Source organism: Heteronotia binoei, chromosome 1 (genome assembly GCF_032191835.1).
Source record: "Heteronotia binoei isolate CCM8104 ecotype False Entrance Well chromosome 1, APGP_CSIRO_Hbin_v1, whole genome shotgun sequence".
Classification (NCBI taxonomy): domain Eukaryota; kingdom Metazoa; phylum Chordata; class Lepidosauria; order Squamata; family Gekkonidae; genus Heteronotia; species Heteronotia binoei.
In genome coordinates this window covers 180,818,079-180,833,858 of record NC_083223.1, presented here as the reverse complement: position 1 = coordinate 180,833,858, position 15,780 = coordinate 180,818,079, and the positions used below count along the sequence as shown (strand labels likewise).

General features: G+C 43.3%; 1 protein-coding gene across 1 annotated transcript in view; it reads left to right on the top strand.

The window, feature by feature from the left end:
- Positions 1-15,780, top strand: part of BTBD9 (BTB domain containing 9) — a 376,375-nt gene that overhangs the window by 347,655 nt on the left and 12,940 nt on the right. The window contains exon 10 of the mRNA XM_060244929.1: positions 2,917-2,995. Within this exon, the coding sequence (XP_060100912.1) occupies positions 2,917-2,995 (79 nt within the window). The remainder of the gene's footprint in view (positions 1-2,916; positions 2,996-15,780) is intronic.

Sequence of the window (15,780 nt, the reverse complement as noted above, 5' to 3'; positions counted from 1 at the left end):
GGAGTCCTTAACTTTTACAGCTTCCGTTACTTGTTTGTTAACCATGCAGGCCTTTTCTTATACCTGTTTGTGCCTTTCCTAACTTGTGGTATATATTTTATCTGAGCTTCTAGGATTGTAGTTTTAAATAGTCTCCAAGCTTCCCCAAGGGTTTTGACGGTATTTACCTTTCCTTTCTGTTTCCTCTTCACATGCCTCCTCATCTCAGAGAATTTACCTCTTTTAAAGTTAAACGTGGTTGTGTATCTCCAGGCCACAGAAATAAGTTTCTCTGGAGGAAATGGCAGGTTTGGAGGATAAATTCTAGGGCATCACATCCCTATGGACCATTGTCTCCTTACCCACATGGAGGTTGGCAAACCTAATGGCAGCAAAGCGGTTGTGATTAAGCACCAAGGGACTCACCTGTGTTTAGGAAGTATGCTACAGCTCCCTTTATGAACATCCACCAGGATACATTGTCCATTCATAGACGTGCCAAAGGTTTACCAGTGTGAACTGGGATCTTTCCATTGTGCCCTCATGCAGGTTTTGGTAAGTTGCAAAGGGGGGTGGGGTGAGAAAAGAGACAACCTGTGCCAAGATCAGTATAATTTAGGATCAAGTGTTCAGAAAATGGTGCAATCCTAAACAGAGTTGTACTTTTCTATATCCATTGAAGTTAATGGGTTTAGAAGGGTATGTTAACTCTGCTTGGGATGTCATTGGCAGGCAGTAACCCTAAGAACTATTCAGTGGGGCTTCCTATCAGGTTAGGATTGCTGTGTTAGATTTGTAAAATTAAATGGGAGAGGCAAAAGTTTATAGTTAATGCAGTTCTGTGCATTAAATACAAAACACAGTTCTGTTTTCTGTAAAGCCAATAAGCCACTATTGTGGCTTTTTAAAAAGAGAGAGAGAGGTATAACCCATAAATTGTAGTTTGTGGCCAAAATCTTACCATTCCTATAATCTGTAATTGAGCTTGTTCATTTAGTTTTGTGAAATAAAAAATTAAAAGGTTACTGGCTTAAATATTTTTCTCTGTTGTATTGAAACTGTATAAATATTTACCATTTCCAAAACCAAGTAAATTGTATTCTGTAAGTTGTTTCTAACTAGCTTATACCTACAGTTTATATTATTTTTGAAAATATACCTGTATAGTTGAAATCACAAGAAAGTATAATTCATTCTTGCGAGGAGTACACAACAACCTTTTAAAATCTGTAATACCATCAGCAGAAGAATTATGGGAATGTTTGCCTGTGGTTGCTTGATCTTGTAAATGAAATGAGCAGACCACAATGTGACATATTTCCAAACAGTGCCTTTCCTATTAATGTACCTTTACCATATTGGGAATGCATTTGTAAGAGCAAGTAACTAAGATATTTCCCCGTAGAAATTATTGAGTGAATGGGCAGTAGCCTTTATTTTTATCATACTCAGAACCAGGGGTAGAGAAAAAGGTGCTGGAGCTCATTAGCACAACTCATTGGCATATGCCGCACACTCCTGACATCACACTCCTGACATCATGAAGATTGTATCAGCTCTGCATCTACCTGAAAATGCTTCTTGAATTATAGTAGTCATAATAAAACCTTACTCCCATCCAATGCTCCCTCTAAGCTGTAGAGTCTTGTGAGTAAAAATTCTACTTTGTGAGCTACTAGCATTAAAGTTATGAGCTACTGCATAAATTATTGTGCTCTGGGGCCATTTTTCCTGTGCTAAGACAAAAGATGTGAGCTGAAGGCTAAAAATCTGAGCTAGCTCACACTAACTCAGCTTAGAGGGAACACTGCTCCTATCATACGTTTTAAATTACTTTCTCTTATGTGGCCACAGTGGCATGATGAAGATTCCCATCTGTCTGCTTCATATGTTTTGGTTATTTTCCCATTTTTTGTGGTGGAAAATATTAGAACGTTTGTCAAGTCTTAGAGTTCAGCCAAATTCTCACAGGGGGGTTGAATAATGGAGCCCAGAAGCAAGTATTTGTTGGGGGGTGGGGGATAAGAAAGAAAGAGCACAATAAAATTTAGAGGTTCCGGAGCTCCTGCCCAAAATGACGCCTGCTCAGAACCTAACTGTAGTATCAATCTGCAACATGAGATCCTGTTTGAATTTTTCCCCCCAGGAGCCCATCTTCCTCCTTTTCTCTCTAAGATGACCAGGTGCAAAAGAGGATTGCAGGGCTCCTGCACTTTTACAGGTTGTGTAGAATTGGAATTCTGAGTTGGTGCAGCAAGCCAGATGGGGCAGGAGAAAGCTGTCCCTCATAATATGAAGAGATTTTCTTATGGTCTCTCTGCATGTTGTTAGGATATATGTGGTGTCCCCCATCCAAGCACCAGTCAGACCTAGACCTCCTGGACCTGCTTAGTTTTAACTATGTAACCATGCCATGTGCCTTAGGACATTCTGTGACCAGCAACATGCAGACAGCTGAGAAGAGCATAGAATCCACTATGCAGTTTTTAAAGGCATAAAAGCTATTGTCCCTATTTGCATCTGGTAGTTCTCTGTCACTTTTGTTTCATTTTCTCTTTTTTAAAAAATGAAAAACAACAAGAAAAATGGATGGCGGTGCCACTAGTGCAGCTCACATAAGACCAGGGCATGACCCACTTATCTTGACATACCAGTTGGATGCTAATTTTGATCAGTGTTTTATACAATTTGTGTAATATGTTTACATTTTGGAGAATACTTATATTTGTTCACCAGCTGTAAGTCACCTTGAGTAATCCTATGGAAAGTTGATTCAGAATTCCATAAATAAACAAAATACATCTGTACACTCACATGTGTTTTATTGAAGCATGACAGGAAAATGTTCCAAATGTTTTTTTCTTTCTAATTTATAAAATCAGTGAAATTAGATCTGACAGTTCTTAACACTCATTGTTGCTCTGGTTTGTTTTTCAGATCTTGGCAAGTTATAAGTTTTGACAGACAACCAGCATCTTTTATCAGAATCGTTGGAACTCACAACACAGCTAATGAGGTAACTTAAGAGAGGAAAATCTGCTGTATGATTGATCTTGAGATAGGTTTTATATCACACAGTTTTCATTATTCAGGGCTGCCAAAGGTTAACTTGATTCTTCTGTTGGGATAACCTAGTAAAAGAGACAGGATGTGCTATTTAAGTGAATATATAAGATATTTATTGGTGTCTGGAAAAGTCTCTTCACAACCGAGTGTACAAATTTATCATAACAATGTTTGCATGGCCTTTACTATAACATCATTGAATGTTGCTCATGTACATTATTAAAAGTGATCAGATGATTCTGATGCACTGGAATGACAACATAGATCTATAAATAAGGAAAATGGCAGTCAATGCTTGATTTTCAAATGGAGCTATATAAAAATGTTATATGTTGAAATCAGGAAGTCAGCCAGGTATCGATTTACTTTGCAGTGTGGTTTTCTTTAATTGGTGGTCTCTTGTATTTGTATTTTTTCTATGTAAGATAAGTATTCTTCCTTCAGGACCTAATTTACGTGAGGCTTCCCCATTTCATGTTCACCACTACCTTGTGAGGTAGACTGGCAGATAATGGTTAACCACAGGTCCTCAGAGTGAATGCCTTAGTGGGGGTTATGATCTTGAGAATCCCTGGAATGACAGCCAGATTGGTCATTAAGGCCACCAGGAGGTTCCAGTTAGCTGGTGACCTAGGAGGCCATCACCCCAACACCAAACAAGGTACAACCACATCCTGTAGCCCACACTGCACGCTGAGTAGGAAAGGAGGTGCTGCAGCCCCACACAGTAAAGCCCAGCCAAGCTGAGTGTGGTGTAGGGTTTTTATTGCAGGCTCTTTTTCCCTTCCTCCCTCCTTTGGGGAGGGGGCAGGGCCCTTTTCCAGATAGTTTCTCCTCCTAGTTTGCCCCTGTGCAGAATCACAGTCTTTTCAAAAGTTACAGATTATTGGCGGCAATTCAGGATGTATGGCTTGGATCCAGTGTCTTGTGCAAAGGTTGCAGGAACCATCTGGTGTAATAGCTATGGAAGCTTGTGAGCTGCAGTGAAGAGGGGAAAGTGAACAAAATCACCTTCCCCCCCCCCTCTTCTGTCAGCATACCATCACTGACAGAAGGAATGATGATCTTGCCTTTTCCCCACTGGGGTGTTCATGTTGGTCCTGTGACCCCTCCCCCCCAAAAAAATCAAATTTTGGGAGGTCTGAAGGAGCTGCTGGGATGGGAGAGAGGAAAATGGAGATCTATGTCTGTCAGTACTTTCTGTTGGAGGGGCTTGCACTATATCTTTGCTGAATTGTATCCTGTGGATTGAGTTTACTTTGTGGATTTTGTCTGGTGCATTTGTAGTTACTGTCAGCCAAGATTTTACTTCACATAATGAAAGGAAAGAAGTCACTGTGTTTGCTATCTAAATCACATGTAAGCCCACAGACATCCCTATCGGCATCGCTTTGTTAGCCTAAGCAAACAGAGGAGGGGGGGGGGGGAGAAAAAAGGCTGAAGTGAATTCATGGACTGGAAAACCGAGGTGGGGGGAGAGAATGTGTGTGTGTACATGTGTATGTGTGAGGGATAGAATATATATGTATATGTGCACACACATATACATACACGCATTCATTCTCTCTCTCACACACACACACACATGCACACACACACAGTAATGTTGTGGGGTTTTGCTACATATGTCTTAGAGCCAAAATCTTGATGTAGGCTAGCATATTTATAACCCTGTCAGTCACATTTGATGATCTTTTTTTCTGAAAGGGAACTGCTATATTTTACTCCTGTAAAAACTGAATAACATCATATCACAAAATAAATAATAGCACCATTAAAGTAGAAGCCACAAATGCAAGTAGGTAAATTATTCATCCTTTTAAACTGTCTGTATGTGCATGAGTTCCTTCCCCTTCCGCTCCCCAATAGATAACCAAGGAAGCACTTCAGTCTGTTGGAATCTTATATGTGAATAGATTAATGTCTCTAAAGGCAGTAATATTGCATGTTCATGCATACATATTTCATACAATGAGGAATTATAAATAAGGCAGTAAATTGAACTTGGGAATGGCCTTGGAATGGTATTAACCATTAATTGCTTGACTCTCTACAAGCATTTGTGGTGGTTTCCTGGGATGAAAGAGAATAAAATATTTACAAATTATAAAATGTAAACTTTTGAACCTAGTCAATGATTAGCACTGCTAAGTGGTTACTGAATAACAAACATACTTTCTGTTATGCTTATTCTGGTATTCCCCCCCCCCCTTTGTTCTTTCCTTACTAAATACTTATTTGCTTAGATACAATGTGTGTCTGCATTTACAGTCTGCAGTAATTAGGATCATGGTAATCATCAGAATAGATAGGCAGTGTTCTGCTTGGAAGTCAGCATCCTGTCACCAGCAGTGATCATTATCAAATGCCCCTGTAAATATGCAACTAAATGTGTAGTAGAAAAGTACAGGATAGCCTGCTGCTAGGAAAATTGTTCTGTTAATCCCCATTTAGTGGTGAAATTAAGTCTCTAATGGCCTTTTGAATAATATGTTAGGATTCCCAATATTTCAGAAAAGCTGCATATGTTTCAGAATTATAATTGGAATTTGTTTTAAATACTGCAGTGGTCTGTAATACACATAAATTTATCATGAATAATAGGCAGTATTCTTGTTCCAGATGAGATCACAGGGGTGCTTTTTAAATGTTACAACTGGGTCATGAGAACTGCTTTTCCATTGGTTCATTCATGACATAATCTTAGAAGACCTACAATTATTGTTCTAGAGAGGATGTTCTAGAGCAGGGTCCCCCAAAGCGGTACTCACGGGCATCATGACATCCATGGACACTTTTCTGGCACCTGCCAAGTGTTTGTAGAAGGTGGGTGGGGCCAGCTGGGTTTTTTTTGCTTCTGATTGGCAATTAGAGTTCTGATTGGTTGTACAGATTTTAAAGTCATCCCTTTGGCAGCACTGCCACCAGCACACAAAGATCTTCACTGTGCGTGTGAAGATAAACTATATGTATGTAAGAAAATATTTTTAAACATGTTCATTTAAAAAGCCATTCTGTTAAACTGAAGTTCTGCCTGAAATATTTATGTGTTCCTATTAGAGTGTCGAGTCAATAGGCTGACCCCATGATTCCCAGGGCAGTTGCACACAAATAACCAGACTTTAAAAAAAAAACATATTTACATAATTTATTATTAAGACAATTCAATGAAAATATAGCCAACAGATTACCATAGATATGGGTAGCCAAATTGCGGCGCATGCAGCACTTTAATCCCTCCCTTGTGGCTCTTGCAGGCTTGCCACACATACACACACACAGGGGTCCCCTCGGCACCCTCTTCTACCTTGGCAATGCAGCCAGCAGCAGCTTCTCTCACTGGGAGGGTTAAGCCAGTATAACAGTGAAAGAACTCCCCACTGCACGTAGATCCTGGTGCCAGCTTCTCTTGCCAGGCGGTTTACACCTCCTGGCAAGAGAAGCCTCCAAACTTGGTCTCTCCCTTCCTTCTCCCCCTCCCTCCCCCATCTATTTGCTTTCTCTTTCTCTCTCCCTTCCTTCCCCCTCTCCCTCCCCCATCTATTTTCTCTTTCTGTTCCTTGCTCCCCCTTCTCTATCCCCCATGCATTTGCTTTCTTTGTTTCTCTTTCCCCTTCCTTCCTTCTCTCTTTCCATTTCCTTCCCTCCCTCCCAGCTCTTGAGCATCTGACATTTCATCTATGAGGCTCTTTCATGAATCTAGTTTGGTCGCCCCTGCCATAGATCAAACAGCAAACAAAACAAAACAAGCTAGCTTTATCTATCTAAAACACTGTTCAGAAGCTATGTTAGGCAGCACAAACTTACATCCAGATGAAGGCCTCTAATAAGTGTGGTCTATGGTCTCCGCAATTTAGGGTTGCCAAGTCCAATTCAAGAAATATCTGGGGACTTTGGGGGTGGAGCCAGGAGACTTTAGGGGTGGAGTCAGGAGCAAGGGTGTGACAAACATGATTGAACTACAAAGGGAGTTCTGGCCATCACATTTAAAGGGACTGCACACCATTTTAAGTGCCTTCCTTCCATTGGAAATAATGAAGAATAGGGACACCTTCTTTGGGGACTCCTAGAATTGGGCTATGCTGCAAATGTGGTGCCTCTACCTCAAAAAACAGCCCTCCAGAGCCCCAGACACCCACAGATCCTTCTCCATTATACCCTATGGGAATCAGTCTCCATAGGGAATAATGAGTGCCCAGCAGACCTTTCCTCCCCCCCACACTTTCTAATGACCCTGACGCGGGGGGGGGGGTTCCAAGCCGGGGGATCCCCTGCCCCCACTTGGGGATTGGCAACCCAAAGGGGACAGGAGGCGCTGAAGGGGAGCTTCCCCACTGCTCACCCGCACGCCCTTCACCACTGTCACGTTGTCGTTCTCGTCCGCCTCAAAGGTGACTCTCCATGAAGCGCTACCACCGCCTCCTATTGCCCCGAGGTCGGTCGGTCGGTCACCTGCAGCACCCGACTACGCTGCAAAGCAGCACGGGGCTCAAGGAGACTCGTGCTCCGCCCTCAAGGCCCCTGCCAAGCGCACCATTGGCCCGTCGCGCTGCTCTTCGCGCCTCCCATTCTGGAGAGCGCCTTTGCTATTGGTCGGCGCGTGGTTGCCCTTAGCAACTGCCCGGCCTGGCAAGTGACAGGAGTGTGGAAACTTTTCCTCCCTCATGGGCGACAGAAGAGAGAAACTTCGTTGGGAAGCGCAGAACTACGAGTCCCAGAATGCATCTAGGCAGGGGGTAAGGGCGGGTTGGCGCAAGGAAGGCTGGGGGGTGTGGTCCGAAGTGGATTACGGCAGCACAAGATAGACCGGAGTGCCTTAAAGTCACGCAGCATGCTGGAGTCTGTAGTTCATACTGGAGGATGAATTGCAGAGTGACCGGGGCCTGGTGGGACGGAGGGAGAGGAGACCCTCTGCTGCTCTCCTCAGGCAGCCTGTAGCTCGGGCCGCAGCGGCGGCGATGGCAGCGGCGGCTGCTGCCTGTGCCTGTGCCTGGGCCGGCAGCGCTGGTGTTGCTCCGGCGGCAGGGTGCTGTGAGGGGGAAGCGCTGTCCCCCCCCCTCCCCGCTTTCAGATTTTTGGAGAGCAGGGGAGGAGGCTGCAAAACAGGGGTCCCCCACCAGGGTGGGCGGGTTGGGAAGCCTTCCGCAATTGCAAAGCATAGAAATAGGCCTGTAGTCCATGAACATCTCAGCTAGCTAACTTCTGGAATCATATAATAATTATAGTTTTGGCCCTTCAAGTCAGGTGCAGATGGCATCCAATAATGACACATCTTCAGGAGAAAGCTCTGGAAAATTACATCATTGCTCCTGATCTCTCCCCCCCCCCCCCATCACTGAAAATATGCTCTCATGGGAAGCTAATTGTCCATTTCCATTCTGACCTTGAAGACAATAAGGTACCAGGCAGACTAAAAAAGCACAGTTGTGTGATCGTTTTCTCTGAACTGAGGCTTTGTTGTGGTCAGATCAGTTTTTTTATGGCTTGATTGAGCTTGCTGCTTCCTCCTTGCAAGGCAGTGGACAGATTCAAAAGTTATTCCCTTGGATATTAAATTAACCCTGCTCTTTCCAGGTGGTTCTGGGGGGTTTTGAGAGCTGCCCTGGTGATACCATTGACCACTCCATTCTCATCTATCAACTGAAATAAGCAGTTGGTGTTAAGGAAGTAGTCCTTCTGTGATTTTGGGTTTTCCCTCTTCTGATGTATAATCTGTCTTGTGGCTCCACTTCCCCTTTGGTATTGACCAGCACCAGATCTGTCAAAAATAAGATTGCTATAGTGTGTAATACAGAGGAGGAGAAGCCACTTGATGGGATTTGTTCTGCAGAGTGTCACAGAGTTTTGTTCTCTCACCCATGCTCTCCAATACCTATATGAGGCTGCGGAATGAGATTGTCTTGAGTTTCAGAGTTGGATATCATCAATACACAGATGACACTCAACTCTGTACTGCATTTTCCAAGCCTTCAGGTGCATTCATCTTGGCTTCAAACCAGTCCTTTGAAGATGTGGTCAAGTGGCTAAGGCTGCTTTCACACACATTGGATAATGGACTTTCAGGTGCACTTTCTTCTTAGAAATGTATTTTAGAAAAACAGTGAGGGTGCAGAAAAGGAAAAAATGGGTTATACAACTTAATTATATTTGTCAGTGACAATCATGCAGTACATAATGTATAGGACAGAGAATAATTTCTCTTTCATCCACTTCTTTATAATTTTTATGGTATTATCTATTATGTTTTGGGTACAGTTGTATTCATCAGTTAAGTTTTAAGTTTCAAATTTCATAACTAATCTATTTTGACTACACTGGTTTAGTCATTACTACATATTCAATATAACATATTTATCATCAATCTTCTGTGCAGTCCCACATGGGGACTAAGCAAGAGCAGGCCTGCCATCAAGCCTCCAGGGGGAATTGTGCGCTGGAGCCAGAGGCTTGTTTCTACCCAGGGACTACATACGCCTGCACAGCAGGGCCCCCTCTACCCTGAGTTCCTCTTTTGCTGCCAAAGGAATAGGTTGTGCCTTTGAGTTTCTAGCTTCGTTGGGTTTCCAACAAGATTGAGGAAGGTATTCTGGCTTCTGAGTCATCTTTTCAAGAAATGCTCCCACTGAGGAGCAAAGATGACCCAGACTGATGAACGCTACCTCAGTTCTGTCTGGGTGAAGGGCATAATGTGGTCACATGTAAAGTCTGCCAGCACTTCACCCCGAAAGCCTGGGTGATAGGGCATCAAAGTTGAAGGCAACCCTGTGGTGGAAAGCGCTTAAAGCCTCTGAGCCCCTAGCTAAGGCAGCTCAAGAAAAATTGCTGAAGAATGCATCTTCTGAATCAGTACACTTGGTTCCACCAGCCAGATCCATGTCTCAGCAAGTCCCATCGTGGTCGCATTCTCCTTGAGACCATCATGCTTCATCCAGACCTCCAGTAAAGAAGCTATGAGGCAAAATGAATAAGTGTAAGGTGGTACCACAACCCAGTGCCCCCGTTTCCATGCTGGATCTGTTACCGGCTGTACAAGAAAAACCCAGGGCCTCATCTCAGGCCAAAGATTTCCTCTTCTTTCTTTATCCAACAAGAAGGGGAATAGCAGCTAACCACAAGGCCAAATCCCACCTGAACCTGATCCAGAACAGATGGCTACAGTTCCATGGCCACAATCTCATTCACCCTTACAATAGCCACATGTGATGTCACTGAGATTTCTGAATGAGTAGGGTGACAACTTTGAGAGTCCCAGAGATGTGAATTTGTACCATAATTCCCAACGAGCTTCCTCATAATTACCATCAGCAACTATGTCATGTAGGTTGCCCTCTCCCATTCTTCTAGTCAGGGGAGTTAGACCCATTTTAGAAAGCTGAATAGATTTCTGCATGTGTCAAAGTTTTGTATGCTATCTGTCACTTTTACAGTTAGTGAAAGTTAATTGTTGGTTTATTGTAATTGATTTGAAGGCTGCCTATTTTCATGTCTCAGTTCACCCTCAGCATCAACATTTTTTTACATTTTTGTTGTGAGGAATTGGTTTTTCAATATATTGCTCTTCCCTTTGGCTTGGCCATGGCCCCCAGGGTGTTCTCTAAGTGCTTAGCTCCAATTGTTGCTTACCTCCACCTCAGAGGTTGCCATATTTCCTTACTAGATGACTGGTTGGTGGTAGCAAATTCTAGTGAAGAAGTATTCAATCACTGTACTCTCATTTTAGAGACCTGTAATAAACTAGGATTACTGGTAAATTGGGGGGAAATCAGAGTTAGTCCCTTAAAGGAGAGTACAGTTAGTTCATTGGGGCTGTTGGATTCTCTGGAAGGAAATTGCTTTTTGCTTCCCGTGAGAATACGGGCAATATTCACCCTAGTAAAGCAGTTCCAAAAACATTTATTTCGATCAGCATAAGATTTTATGCCTATTGAAATATATCACATCCATAACCACAGTTCTGTCTATGGCCAGACTACATATGTGGCCCTTGCAGCTCTGGTTTTTATCTTGTTATAGATTTGGGATGCATACCCTAAGGCATACATTCCTTATCTTGGTAGTCTTCAATGGCTAATTTATCCCGGGAGTTTCTTTTGAGGTTTCCCCACAGGAAGTAGTTCTTACAACAGATGCCTCACTCTTGGGATTGGGTGCTCATTGTGAGGGAGTGTCAGCTAGGAGCACCTGTTCAGAAAATGCAAAAAATGGCTGCACATTAACGTTTTGGAACTGAGCAGTGCGTTATGCCCTTAGTTGCTTCACATATATTCTTCTGAACCATTCCATTCTCATTTGGGTGGGAAATACAATTACAGTATTTTAGAATCATAGAGTTGGAAGGGACCTCCAGGGTCATCTAGTCCAACCCCCTGCACAATGCAGGAAACTCACAAACACCTCCCCCTAAATTCACAGTATCTTCATTGCTGTCAGGTGGCCATCTAGCCTCTGTTTAAAAACCTCCAAGGAAGGAGAGCCCATCACCTCCCGAGGAAGCCTGTTCCACTGAGGAATCACTCTAACCGTCAGGAAGTTCTTCCTAATGTTGAGCTGGAAGCTTTTTTGGTCCAATTTCAACCCATTGGTTCTGGTTCTACCTAAAACAGGGTGGTTCAGGATCCAGGAATTTATGTCAGGAAGCTACTTCAGGGAGGAGGGGCATGGCAATAGAACTAAATGCTTCTGGGCAAGTGTTCCATATATTGAGAAATTAAATATGGAAGCCAAGGGGCTGAGCAGAATTAGAATGCTCTCCCATGAGTGGTTCATAGAGGCCATTTACGTGAAGCCGATTTTTGCCCTTTGGGGGACCCCAGATATTGACCTGCTTGCCACAAGGGAGAACAGGTAGGCATTGTAATATTGTTCTTGGGCAGGCATAGGGAGGGGGTTCCCTAAGTAATGCATTTCAGCTGTGATGACAACATGTCTGGTTTTACACATTTCCTCCATTTCCACTTCTGGTCAGGGTAATAGAGAAAGCCAGGAGAGGGGGATCAGACATAATCTTACTAAACCCTTTTGGCCACATCAAATATGGTTTGCCAGCCTTGTGGAGGTTTCGCAGTGCCAGTTCCTCTCCCTTCTGAAACACCCAGATTTGATCAGCATTGATCAAGTACATCACCATGATCTGGACTGTTGCAGCCTTACAGTTTGGAGTTTTAACATTTTCCAAAGAGATCAATAGAATTCTACTACAGTTATGTAAGCCCTCCACAAGGAAATCTTATATGCAGAAATGGAAACAGTTTTCTGTCTCGTGCAATAACAAGGTGCTGCTCCTTGCAGATCATATTTGATTATCTGTTGCACCTGAGATCTAAAGAATTGGCATTCTCCTCCTTAAAAGTCTACCTGGTTACTATTTCCAGCTTTCACAGGGGAACTGAAGGGGAACTGGCTTTTCCCCATCATTTGGCCAAGGGGTTCCTTAAAGATCTAGGCCAGGGGACCTTTTTTCTGCCAAGGGCCATATGGATATTTATAATATCATTTGCGGGCCATAAAAAATTACCAGCTTAAAAAACAGTGCTCCGCCAAGGGAGAAGGATTCAGGCCAGCAACATTAATGCGAATAATTGTTTTTCTATTTGAAGTCATGTGGGGAGAGCCTAATCTGGCACTCACACACACCCAGCCCGCCACCCTAGGTAAATGCATAGGTTCAGATGCCCTAGGCAAATGCATAGGTTCTATTAAAAAGCCCAGCAGGAACTCAGTAGCATATTAGACCACATCCCCTGATATTAGCATATTAGGTCGCACTATCTGGGATAATCAAGTGCAAACTGAACTGTCACAGTAACTTTTTCAGGCGTACAGCAATTCTGGCCAGCCAGCAAGGCCCCAGGGAGGCTGCCGCACAGTACATCTGGGCCCTGTGATCCCTGCCTGGCCCTGGGGAGGCCACTGCACAGCGTGGCTGAGCCCCACAATCCTCGCTGGCCAGGCAGGCCCCAGGGAGGCTGCCACATGGCTCGGATTGGCACAGCAATCCCCAAGGGCCACACCAAGTGACTTCGAGGGCCGCATACAGTCCTCGGGACAGAGGTTTCCCACCCCTGGTCTAGGCAGAGCTTTCTAGTGGCTGTCATTGCATTCCCTCTAAACTGAGTTAATGTGAGCTAGCTCACAGATTTTTAGCCTCCAACTCGTACATTTTTGTCTTAACTCAGGAAAAATGGCCCCAGAGCAAGCTGATTTATGCAGTGGCTCACAACTTTAATGATAGTACCTCACAAAGTAGAATTTTTGCTCTCAAGACTCCACAGCTCTGAGGGAGTATTGGGTCTGTCACCTTCGCTAGGAAGGTTAGTCAACTGGTAGCCCTTCAGACTAATCCACCATTTTTAAAGTTCTTCCCTGAATGAGTGCTTCTTCAACCTAATCTTAAATTTCTTCTGAAAGCAGATTCCATTTATCTTAGGACATTATTTTACCAGTATTTTTTCCTTCATCGAGTTTGGAGAGTGAATGCTCATTACATTCCTTGGATGTCAAAAGAGGATTGGTTTTCTGTTTCAGGAGGACCCTGGATTTTTGCGAAGACAAAGCATTATTTGTTTGTTGGGTGGGGGGATCCTAAGAAGGGTAAAAGAGCATCTGCTCAGCCCCTCTCATTGGATTGTTAGAACAATAATGGAATATTATGAGAGGGCTGGGCTACTGTGTCCATTGAGTGTGCGCGTCCATTCCACTAGGGCAGTGTATTCTTCTGGAGCTTTCCTAGACAGAACACCAGTAACAGAGGTTTGCAGAGCTGATACCTGGTTGTCTGCAGACACCTTTGTGCTACACTGTGAAATGGATCTGCAGGTGAGATGTGAAGCAAGGCCTACAGCAATTTTTCTGTTCCCCAGTCACTGTTTAAATAGGTGAGCACGCCCCTCTGGCCAGTTTGTGTTGCTCGCTAGAATCCCCTTGTGGGACTGCACAGAAGATCGATGATGAAAACAGAGTTGTTCTTACCTGTAACTGCTGTTTATCAAGTATCTTCTGTGCAGACTCAGATACCCTCCCTCCTGCCCTGCTGCATGTTGTGCTTTGGCAGCACTAGAGATACTGAGGGTAGAGGGGGTGCTCTTGTTCAGGAGTACATGGTCCCTGGGCAGGACCAAACCTCTGGCTCCAGTGCACAGCACCCTGGAAGCTCATAGCTGTAAAAACCTATCCAATAGCAGACTTGCTCATGCACAGTCTCCATGTGTGCCTGCACAGAAGATACTCGAACAGCAGTTACAGGTAAGTGCAACTCTTGTTCTTTTCACCACTTCTGTTGAATCCAGCTGAATCCAGACAGGACAGAGGTAATGCTGGTTGGGAAGGCTTATATTTTAGAGAAACTGGATGGACAAGAGTTGGCGTTTGCAAAGCAGCTTAGGATGTGCTCATGGATTTAGCTTTGCGATTTTAAAGTCAGGCTGATTCAATGGCCAAGAGTACATTCTTTCTCTAAATCTGATCCACCATCTCTCTCCTTTCTTAGTTTCAGCTGATCTACCCATATGATTCATACTTTTGTGGTTGGATTACTGTAATATGCTCTGTGTTAGGCTGCTCTTGATAACAACTGCAGCTGATTCAGAATGTGGAAGGGGCTAGCTGATAGGGGTATACTCCACCAATCTTAAAACAGCAACTGCTGTTACTGATTTTTTTTCCTGATTGCGGCTGACAAGGAATATATATCACAACTCAGTAAATATATTTTGGGACAGCATCCTTAATCTCCCAAAATCTTAAATAGAAATCTTCATGCCAGTCATGCAACTATTTACTATATGATTATTGCTTAAAAGTATTGCATGTGTGGCCTCTACCTGCTGTAACACTTTCCCTGCTTCCCCATAATTGCAGGAGTTTAGCCATCTTATCTCACCCTAATATCTTGAGCCTACAGGTGAAAGACACTATGTTGCTAAAGCTGCCAGGGTTAGAGGGATATTTATTCTTAAGTGTCAGTCACAATGTAAGGGGTCATCTGTTTCTCATCATCTCCAAAACCAAGTCCATATTTATTTAATGAAAAAAAAAATAGAGGCTGTTAAAGATTCATACATTCATCACAATGTGAGCAACCAGATTAATTCCTAGTTGACTCAGTGCAGTTTGTGGTTTCTGACACCACCACTCTTTGTGCTTAAGAAAATTCTGGAGAGAATGTGTGCAAATTTCCCATCCAGTCCTTTCCTTGTCATAACTGCCAGCTTCTCAAATGCAGTGTTGTTCCTTCAGCTAGGCTTACTTTTACCCATCTTTCCCAACAAGCTAGCTTTCCATAATTTCAAAACTTTTTATTTGATAGAGTATTGAAATGTAAAGTCCACTGCCTACATTATAAAGTGGTACAAGTTTGGAAAGATCTGTTCCATTTCCTTTTTCTGCACATTTGAACCTGCCTTCAAATCTCTTTCCTGTTTCTGTAATATGTTAATCTGAAACCCTGCTGACTTTCAGACTACTGGACATGAAGCACTGTCTTATATTTGCTTGACTGATTTCCCACCTATGTTGACTATTTCTCCTTTTTGTTAGCCTCTCATCCATAATACAGAACAGCTCTTCTAATGTAGACCAGCTGAAGCACAACCAAGGAGGAAGGCAATGCTTTATAATAATAATAATAATAATAATAATTTTTTATTTCTATCCCGCCCTCCCCGCCGAAGCAGGCTCAGGGCGGCTCACAGCATAAAATACACATTACATCAGTTTACATTGTAAAAACATGGTTAA